This window comes from Eurypyga helias, unplaced genomic scaffold (genome assembly GCF_000690775.1).
Source record: "Eurypyga helias isolate BGI_N326 unplaced genomic scaffold, ASM69077v1 scaffold39726, whole genome shotgun sequence".
Classification (NCBI taxonomy): domain Eukaryota; kingdom Metazoa; phylum Chordata; class Aves; order Eurypygiformes; family Eurypygidae; genus Eurypyga; species Eurypyga helias.
This window is the reverse complement of record NW_010255493.1, coordinates 1-9,635: the sequence shown is the minus strand read 5'-3', so window position 1 is coordinate 9,635 and position 9,635 is coordinate 1. Positions and strand designations below refer to the sequence as shown.

Sequence of the window (9,635 nt, the reverse complement as noted above, 5' to 3'; positions counted from 1 at the left end):
TTCTTTCCTTTTTACATACTAAATGAAGAGCTGTGGCACAGAAGAACCCTTCGGTGCAGTACTACGCAGGTGTGGGAGTCAATGCTTACGTCTCCGTGCACCTCTCCTTCCTACCCGAGGCAGAGAGACGCAGCACGCGAGCCGTGGCTCGTTCTTTCTGCCCGGAGTTCGAGCATCACGTAGAGTTTCCTTGTAACCTCATCGTTCAGAAAAGTAGCGGAGAGGCCTCTTGTCTGGGGGAGCTCTTGCAATCTGGCAAAATCACCTTCTCTCTTTACCATCAGAGCAACAAGTCGGGTAAGGAGGACGAGCGGTTACAATGACTGAATGTTGTTGCAGAATGATCCAGTTCCCTCAATTTTTAGTTTAGAAGAGAGACTATTCATAGAAGCAGAGAATAGTTAGGCTGGGAGGTGACTTGCAGAGATCTAGTCCAGCCCCCTGCCATGATCAGGGCCATCTTTCTCCAGGTCAGGTTGCTCAGAACTCCATCCAGCCTCACCTGGGATGTTTCCAGGGACTGTTCTGGGCAGTTGCTAATAGATGCCATTACCTGAACAGTCTTCAGAGAAGGCTTTGGGAGACACTCTTCCACTTGTGCAAAGAGTTAAGGTTTCTAAGCCTCCAGGTGATCAAGATCACCTTTTAAATCAAAAGCTAATGCAATTAACATAATAGTGCTTGACTCTTGGAGCACCCTGCCTTTGTGTGTGCGTGCCCTGCCTCCACCTCATGACCGAGGTAATGGAGGTTCACGGAAATGATAGCTTAAAATTCTTTGATGATCCTGGGGCAGATGGACAGGATTGACCCTGTCAGGCTGGAGAGGTGGGACCGTGCCAACTGCATGGGATTCAACAAGGCCAAGGGGGCGGAGCAATCCCAGCACAAGGACAGGCTGGGTGGAGAGTGGATCGAGAGCAGTCCTGAGTAGGACCTGGGGGTGCCGGGGGGGCAAGGAGCTGGCCATGAGCCGGCCGTGTGCACTGGCAGCCCAAAAAGCCAACCCCATCTTGGGCTGGATCCAGAGCAACATGGCCAGGGTGGCGAGGGAGGGGATTATCCCCCTCTGCTCCGCTCTGGGGAGAACCTTTCTTTCAAAGGAGAAGATAAATTAGTTTTAAATCTTTCTGGGTTTGGTGTATTTACCAAATGATTTATTTGCCAGGCACTGAGACATTGGCAGCTCGTTCAGCACGAGATTATCTTCTTGGGACAGTCGCAATTCCAACCAGAGACCTGCTGAGAAGAAGATCAGGTAACACAGCAGCCTTACACTGCTGCCAATCTGGGTAAATGCTGTAGTAGTTGGCCATTTGTGGGGGAGATGGGGATATTTTTTAGCCCAAAGTTCTCTCAGACATTGCACATGCTTTCATTAAAAATCATGTATGAAAAAGCTCACCTAAGGGTTATTGTTGGAAGGTCAGTTTTCAGGGTGTGGGATGTACAGTAGCTGAGTAAATATTAACCTCTTCAGTATTTTATTCAGTGCTGTTTATTTTCTACCTTAACATTAGAAGTCCAGGAGTAGTAGTGTTCAGTGGAGGACTGGTGATGTCTCTTGAGATGTCAAAACTGGAAACAGGCTTAGATAGGTTAGAAAGCAGTTGGATTAACGTTTTTAAGCTAAATATGGAATGCCTCCTCTATCTAATGTTAGTTTCTGATGATAATCTCTTGTAATAATAAGGCTTCTGTACACATCTTGGTGATTTCTGCTGTAATCTCAGTATAATAGCTAGTTTTCTCCAACATAACATTTCTTTTTAATGGAAAGAGAAAAGGAAAAAAACCTGAGAATGCCTAATTTTATAATTAGAGATTCATGGGGATATAGTTTTGGTGTAAAATGATTGTCATAATGAAATGGGAAGTCCACATGCCTTTGGGATCTGAGCTCCCAATGAGGTCTAACAATTTCCTATTTCTTCAGGATAGAAATTTGATGCATTCCAAATGTTCACAAGAAATAAACCTTTCGGGTACTGGTCCTTGACTAATGACCAGAGAGTAGAAAATCCTTTAATGAGGTTTTTAGGAGGTAGGATAAGTCTGATCTTATCCTACTTGCCCAGAGAAACTGTGGATGCCCCATTCCTGGGAGTGTCCAAGGCCAGGCTGGATGAGGCTTGGAGCAACCTGGTCTATGGAAGGTGTCCCTGCCCATGGCAGGGGGTGGGACTGGGGGACCTTTGAGGTACCTTCCCACCCAAACTGTTCCATAATTCTGTGATTCTAATCATGATCCCTTCTCTTAAAGGTATTACAGGCTGGTACCCGGTTACCCTGTCAGAAGATTTAATGCCTTCGCACTGCACAAATGTCCTGCAGGCCGTTGTGGGAGGACTGGAACTTTCTGTGAGCTTTGCTCATCAGGATGACAGAGAGCGGGTTCTGGAGGCCGCTAAGCTCTTAGGATGGAGCAGCGAGGAAAGCCAGGAAGACAGCACGGATGAGAGCGAGGAATGGGAGCAGCATGCCAGTCCAGTGACTGTGACCATCTCGACTCCAAGAGTATGGCTCCCAGTCCACTCTGTGCTGCTTGGCGGCCAGATGCACCTAGATAAAAGCACTTATTGCTACCTCAGGTATAAACTGTATGATCAGGAAGCCACGTGGACTTTGCTTCAGAGGCCAAAATTGAGTGATGACGCCAAGAATGTTACGGTGAACTTTAAGAAGCCAAACAAGGTGACTCTCAGAAGGGGCCAAGGGCTGCTTTGGTTCTTCAGAGAGGAGAAATTAGAAATCCAGGTGTGGTGGGCATATGGTAAAGAGAATGGCGTGGAAAGACCACTTGATAGGGATCGTCTTATTGGATCTGCCTATGTCAACCTGGCAGCGTTAGCAGAGAGGTCAAAGACAACGCTGAGTGTTAGTGGTAAGTTCCTAAAGAAGGTTATTTTGCTTCATTCCTCTTTATTGATGTTGGAGTTTGGTTACTTCACTTTAAGCAAGTCATTTACAGGTTTTTTGGGTCCTGTGTACAACACGCACCCAGCTCCTCCTCTCACTGAAGATAAACAGGATTAAAATGCTTGCTTCTCTGAATTCAAAACCTACCTAAATGGGTGAAAAATTGGCAGTAATGCTTAGTAAGGGGAAAGAAATTAGCCTACATGGACTGATGAGGAATGTTTCTTTAGAATTACTAATTGAGCATCCTAACAGAGTGAAAAGCAGTAAGAATAATGTCTCTCAAGAAGGCCGAATGCCTGCAGCCAGGGCAAAGGACAAAGCACTGAGGAGGTGATGGAAACTTCTTCTTTTATCACCTACTTAGGCTTCTGCCATCTACGGGGGTGATGGGATGGTGGTAGACCCACCAGGTAGGTCTGGGGACAGGTCATTGGCTCTTCTTTTGAGTGCGCTCAGGGAAGGGAGAAGGAACAAGAGTTAAAACACATTTTTATGCTGTGTCTATTTTGTATTCTCCGTATATGGATATAAAATGATGCAGAGGTGCTGTTCCTAGGACTCTGGGGAAGTTGATGTGCTTTAAAATAGTCATCTGAGCTGGCAGTGGGAAAACGAGGGTGTACCCAGTCTGGGGGTTGGTCACTGTCTTTAACCTTTACGCGCTGATACTTCTGCCAGCGAAACCTTGCATAGGCATTGCACTGAAATTCAAACTTCATCTGCTGGTCCGATGCGAGATCTTCACTGTAATGAGCCATACCAGCTGTATTCCCAGATCCTAGTTTTTCTTCGGCTTGTTTAGCTGGTGTCTGTGAATTCTCTTCCAGGGGTTTATCCGTTGTTCCGATGCAACGCTGCAAACCTAGCAGGAGCTGCTGTACGCGTTCACGTTGTCCTTTCTTCCACTTCCGCTGCTCTGCCCAGCAGACTTCACTGGGCTGAGGAAGACAGCAACAGTGAAGATGAAGGCGCAGAGAAAACCCCCGATCTGAGGCAACGGGACTTGGGAAATCAGGGTCAGAAACTGGACGTTGGAAGCCCAGAAATCACCAATGGCCAACCACAAGAAGAAGACATGGTATTTCTGGAAAACACAGTTGCTGTCAATATCCTTGTGGAAAGAGCAATGCATCTCAGTTTGAAAGGTAACGCCACCACCTTTTTCTTTATTTGTTTTCGGGGGATCTGTTCATAGCAGGTACTGCCTGGAGCAATTTAATAACAAACCCTCAGCCTTACTCTGGCACAGTGAAGGGATGTGATGGATTTTGAACTTGGCTTCATAGTGTTGCAACCCCAAGAGCATTGCATTATCCATAGAATCATGGTATGGTTTGGGTTGGAAGGGACCTTGAAGATCATCCAGTCCCACCCCCTGCCATGGGCAGGGACACCTTCCATAGACCAGGTTGCTCCAAGCCTCATCCAACCTGGCCTTGGACACTTCCAGGGATGGGGCATCCACAGCTTCTCTGGGCAACCTGTCCCAGTGCTCCCACCCTCTGTGGGAAGAATTTCTTCTTGATGTCCCATCTCCCTCTTTCTGTTTAAACCCATTACCCCTTGTCCTGTCACTCCCTGGCCTTGGAAAAAGTCTCCCGCAGCTGGAAGGGGCTCTAAGGTCTCCCCGGAGCTTCCCTTCTCCAGGCTGAACCCCCCAACTCTCCCAGCCTGTCCCCATGCAGAGGGGTTCCAGCCCTCGGAGTATCTCCGGGGCCTCCTCTGGACTCGCTCCAACAGCTCCGTGTCCTTCTGCTTTTGGGGGCCCAGAGCTGGAGCAGAACTGCAGGGGGTGTCAGTCATCATTGTGTATGTGTGGTGGAAGGAGGAGGTTAAACTCTTCAGCCTCTCTCTGTTAACAAAGTCCAAAATAGAAATAATGTTCACTGTTAGAGATGGCAGCTGACTTCTGAAGTTAAGCATTATCTGAATAACTTAACCCCAAGACACTCGTATCTCAAAGACTCGCGGAAATTGGCATTTTTAGCACATAATCCATTTGTAAAGCTGGATTTACTTGTGCTATATGGAGACTGCCAAGCACAGCAGTGAGGAAGGGCAGTGTAAGGGCAGGGAAGTCTTGAGCTCACCCAGGCTTGACACACTGCTTCCTGCTCTGAAGGGTGGGAATTACAGGTCGGTGCCGACTCGCTATGCTGAGAGTGACCAAAGAATTGCTCTTTGATTTTAAACTGTCACTAAGCCTATTAAAATATCCCTTCCTAGCAGGTTCTTGATGTGCTACAAGGTAACACACTCTGTGAAATCGCAGCTTTTTGGAGCCTTTTGTTTTTCCTTCAAGTTGTAGCCTGTAAATGTCCGTTAATGATGCGTTAAGCCCTTTTAAATAAATCAGGTGCTCTATCCTTCACCTTGGGCACCTCTAGTGCTGCGTGACTTGATCGCTTTGTGTCTGCTCAGCACTTGGAGCGAGCTGGTCTTGTCTGGGCCGCTGCACGCCACCTAAATACACACAGGAATAAGGATCTGACCCGAGGTGAGTCTGCTGGGAACGTCTCTGTTGAGATCAGCTGTTTCACAGCCCAGGTGACGTGCCAGGAGGAAACACTTGGTGTTTTCTGGCGTGCTAACACAACTGAAAGAGTTAAATATAAGCATAATTGAAGTGTAACTAATTCTGACACATACTGAGCCCCACAGATGGCTTTTTTATAATGATTCTGTAATCTGGAATTCACAGTCTTTGGAAACCTGTTGGCTACTGCCAAGTTTTTGAAGGGATAAAGAAGGTTTCTTTTCAATGGTGAACACTGTTGCAATATTTCCATCTTCCAACTTACCATTTCAGGGGTTTTTTAGAAGTGACTAACTGAGAGGCAACTGATACACTGAAGTGAATGCGATATAAGCTGGTTTCAAGAAGAATTTTCATTCTTCATGATAACAGTGTAATTATCACGTTACAGGTAAAAAGGCTGGAACATATTTCCAGTCGGGTGTGTTAAGGATGGTGAACTCCCTGCAACTCTGCAAGAATTATTTAAGATACCAAATTTTCAGAAACTGAATGAAGGTACAAGATGTTTTCCCAAACCTCTTCATATTTCTTGGGGTCTGAAGTCAATTTTCCTGTTGGCTTTTTCTTCATCTTCCAAATAATATCAAGTAAAGAAATAGCCAAAATTTCCTAACATTGGGAAGGAACGAAATTAATTCTGTCACAGTGCAGAAGTTCAATCCAACAAGTCTTTTCTCTTAGTTCTGTTTTTCCTTTCTCTAGCTTGGTTCTGTTTTTCTTTTCTCTCACTTCTCTTTTGAGCGCTGCTTCAAACAGTACTAGAGCAGAATTTTCCACAGGACTGCAGTTGCTAACCTCTTCCTGCCATCTTTTTTTCTGGGCAGTTCTTGCATCCCCAGGGAATAGATGTGGTAGCCATCGGCACGTCATGCTGCCAATCTGGACCGTTTTGTGCAGGAGGTGCCTTGGGCTTCAAGCTTTTGCGTTTTACCACTTGAACCATCGGGTCACACACCTCGATTCCTTCTCTTGCCTCATCCTTCAAATCTTGCTTTTATAAAGCAGAATGAAACTAATATTTTTAAGGGTAGCTCAAAGTTCAGGCATTAGGTGTTGCTAGGCTAAATAAGGCTCTGCAAAACTCCTTTGATTATGGCTGAGCTTGCTTATTAGAGCCAACAATTATGTCTCTAATAGACTTTTCCCAGAAGAAAAGCAAGCTAACACTTGAGAAATGCTGATTTTTTGCCTTTCTCTACGAAGATGAATTTTAGATCTGCCTTTGCACCCAGGAGACAGTGAACTAGGCTTGAGAGGTCTTGCTCATTTCTCTAAGCTGAGCTCACATACGTCTGTGAGCTGTCATGTCTACAGTCTCCCCAAAGTGCAGAGTTTGATGTGGCCTGTTTTAAGCAAAATCATTGCAGATATTAAAAAAAAAACAACCTTGTTCTCAAGCAAATCCTCCTGGTGAAGGCATAAAGGAGCTCAGTAAGCTACTATACACAGTCACATTTGCTCAGATTTTCACAGAAAATCAGACTTCAGTAGGAAAGAGAATTATTTTTCATCAAATCAGGTTTATAGTCCTCAGTTTTGGTCATTCTGGCAACCAAGGTCTTCAAAAGCCCAAAGCTACATACATGCTGGGAATGTGGAAAGCAGAAAGAGGGAACAGTCATTAATAACTACGCTGATGGTTGGTTGCAAAGTCTGACCTTGTTTCCCCTTGGCTAAATCCATTTCTCCTAGCTACAGACTCACCATCTGTACAGCTCCCTGAGCAGTAAAATGCTACTACAGTTTTACAGGCTGTGGTTCGCTGCAGCAAACGAGTCTCAGTAATGTGACCATGACTGAGAGGGTCTCAGCCTGGAGGGAAGGGTCACGGACGGACGGGAAGAGGCCTTAAGCATCCCTCTGCCTTTTTGGGCTGTATTTGGGTGCAAGTTGCTGTTTAATTTTTGCATCTTCCAGTCAATAATCTCTAATCCATAATATCCAGCAGCATCTGGAGAACATCTGGCTCCAACCCTTAATTTGACCTTGCGTTCCTCTGGTGATAAACTGTCTGCCTCTAAGGGCAAACACACCCAGTAGAGTCCAACTGATTCATCATCTGTTTTCTCACACCTTTTCCTAAGTTATTTCAGGACAAATGAGAAGGAGAGTGCTTCTGGTTCCTGCCCTGGACTGTATTTACGCAAGGACGTAACGGTTTCGCTGGTGCAGCGCAGGGTGAATGCCATCCCCGTGGCGAGGTCTGGCTTGTGCGTGGATTAAAACTGATGTTTCCTGAAGCTGCTTCAAACCAGCGTCATTAAAGCCTGTGTGCTGCCCTCATGGAGAGCTCCCTGGGCCAGGGCATGAAGGAAATTTCATTTTTCCTTCCCTAACTCTGATATAAACTTTGTTTTGGCACTCATCAGTGCTAGACTTCCTTCTCTCAAATTGCCTGCAGCAGCAGGGCTGGGGGGGGGCACGTGTGCCCTGGAAGTCGGAATAGTGACCCGTATTTTACTTCCATGTGCCTTATTCCTGCTCAAAACACATCCCATGGGGAAATACAGGGGATTGTGACAATTGATCTGTGACATAAACTCCCACTTCTGCAATGGGTATGAAGGGCAGTGGCTTTAGACTGCAAGAAGGAGATGGAGATGGGCCATCAGGAAGGAATTCTTCCCGCAGAGGTTGGGAGCACTGGGACAGGTTCCCAGAGAAGGGTTGTGGATGCCCCATCGCTGGGAGTGTCCAAGGCCAGGCTGGATGAGGCTTGGAGCAACCTGGGCTATGGAAGGTGTCCCTGCCCATGGCAGGGGGTGGCACTGGAGGGGCTTTAAGGTCCCTTCCCACCCAAACAGGTCTGTGATTTTATGATTCTAAGGGCAGTGGGAAAATAATGGGAGGGAAGCCAGCAAGAAGTTGAAATAAAATTGTAGATGCTGCTTTTTCCTCTGTATTTAAACTTTCCAAACAAATGAGGGTGGTACTTGTTTCTACCTCGCAGGAATGTTTATGTCATTCTTTTTGAGATGAATGAACAAAGTCTATAAAAAATGAATTAATCCTTGGATATCATTAACACCGGGTGTCTGTTTTCTTATTTAGCCAGCACACCTGAGCTTCCTCTCAGCAATCCAGCTTTTAAGTTAACCCCCCTTCTGTAAGGCTGGATGTTTAGGATTGCCGAACCGTGGCCTAGCACGGACGGTGGATCGAGCCCTGGAACAGGGTCCTGGGGACCTGGGTTTTACTCCTGGCTTCACCTCTGACTGCTCAGATGGTCTTGGGCAAATGGGTTTTCCATTTCTCCCTTGAATATTCCAGTTTCTGCTCTGCAAAAACTTCATGTAATATTTGCTCCCGTTGTAAATACAAAGTATTTTTACCTCCCCCAACAGTAAGTATTTCCTACATGGTGGTTTTCTTTGTTAATCAAGTTTTTAATTGCTGAACTGCATTTAGATTTTTCTTTTAATCGTTACTAACAGATCTGTATTTCATTCTGTATCGTTTTAGGGAGTCCTTTGACAGAACGTGAGGTAACAGCACCCTGTAGCTGCGTATCGTTCGCTGTGGCTGGTGCAGATGCTCCGATAACCACTTCGGTAGTAGAAAACACGGACTCGCCGGTCTGGGACTTTCAGCACCAAGCAAGGTAAGCGACGTGGACTCGCACAGACCCCACTGTGGGTCTGACAGCCAGGCTGGGCATGAAAAAGGACATATTCCCTTGGGAGGGGGTGCTTTTCTACGTCCTGGGTCTATACTCTCAGCTAAAAAGGAGTGTTCCCACGTTTTACGATCACCACGTGCGTATACAGGGGAAAAGGATGTTTGAGGAGGCTTGGTCTCAAAGCTAATGTGAGGAAGGGCAGTTTGATCTGTGCCCAGCTTGGGTGAGCTGTATTTTGGCCTAACCTTTGGGTGAATCAGTCTATTCCAGTTTCCCTCCCTAGAGGAAAGGGCTGCTAATTGCTAAAGGGCTCTTGGCAAGGTTAAGTGAGATTTGATCCAAGGTATTGGATTTTTCTGTGTGACTGACTTTGTTTCCTGCTTGAAAATTATTACCTGGTTCAGGAACAGAGCTCTGAGTTTGCATTCACCCACTGTAACTACACATATCTGGAGGTTGGGTTTGTAACTCAGAGCTGTTCAGCCTCTGGACCTCCATTCGGTGAGTCACTTGACCTGTTTGAATCATGTAATCACAGAACGTTTTGGGTTGGAA

At 46.1% G+C, this 9,635-nt stretch overlaps 1 protein-coding gene across 1 annotated transcript; it reads left to right on the top strand.

Annotated features, from left to right (window-relative positions):
• Positions 1–59: 59 nt before the first annotated feature.
• Positions 60–4,067, top strand: C2CD3 (C2 calcium-dependent domain containing 3; the record flags this gene model as incomplete). Its single annotated transcript, XM_010153336.1, has 4 exons — positions 60–297; positions 1,169–1,258; positions 2,264–2,884; positions 3,750–4,067. Coding segments are annotated over 4 exons (1,267 nt in total), but the record flags the coding sequence as incomplete, so codon positions are not given.
• Positions 4,068–9,635: the final 5,568 nt, after the last annotated feature.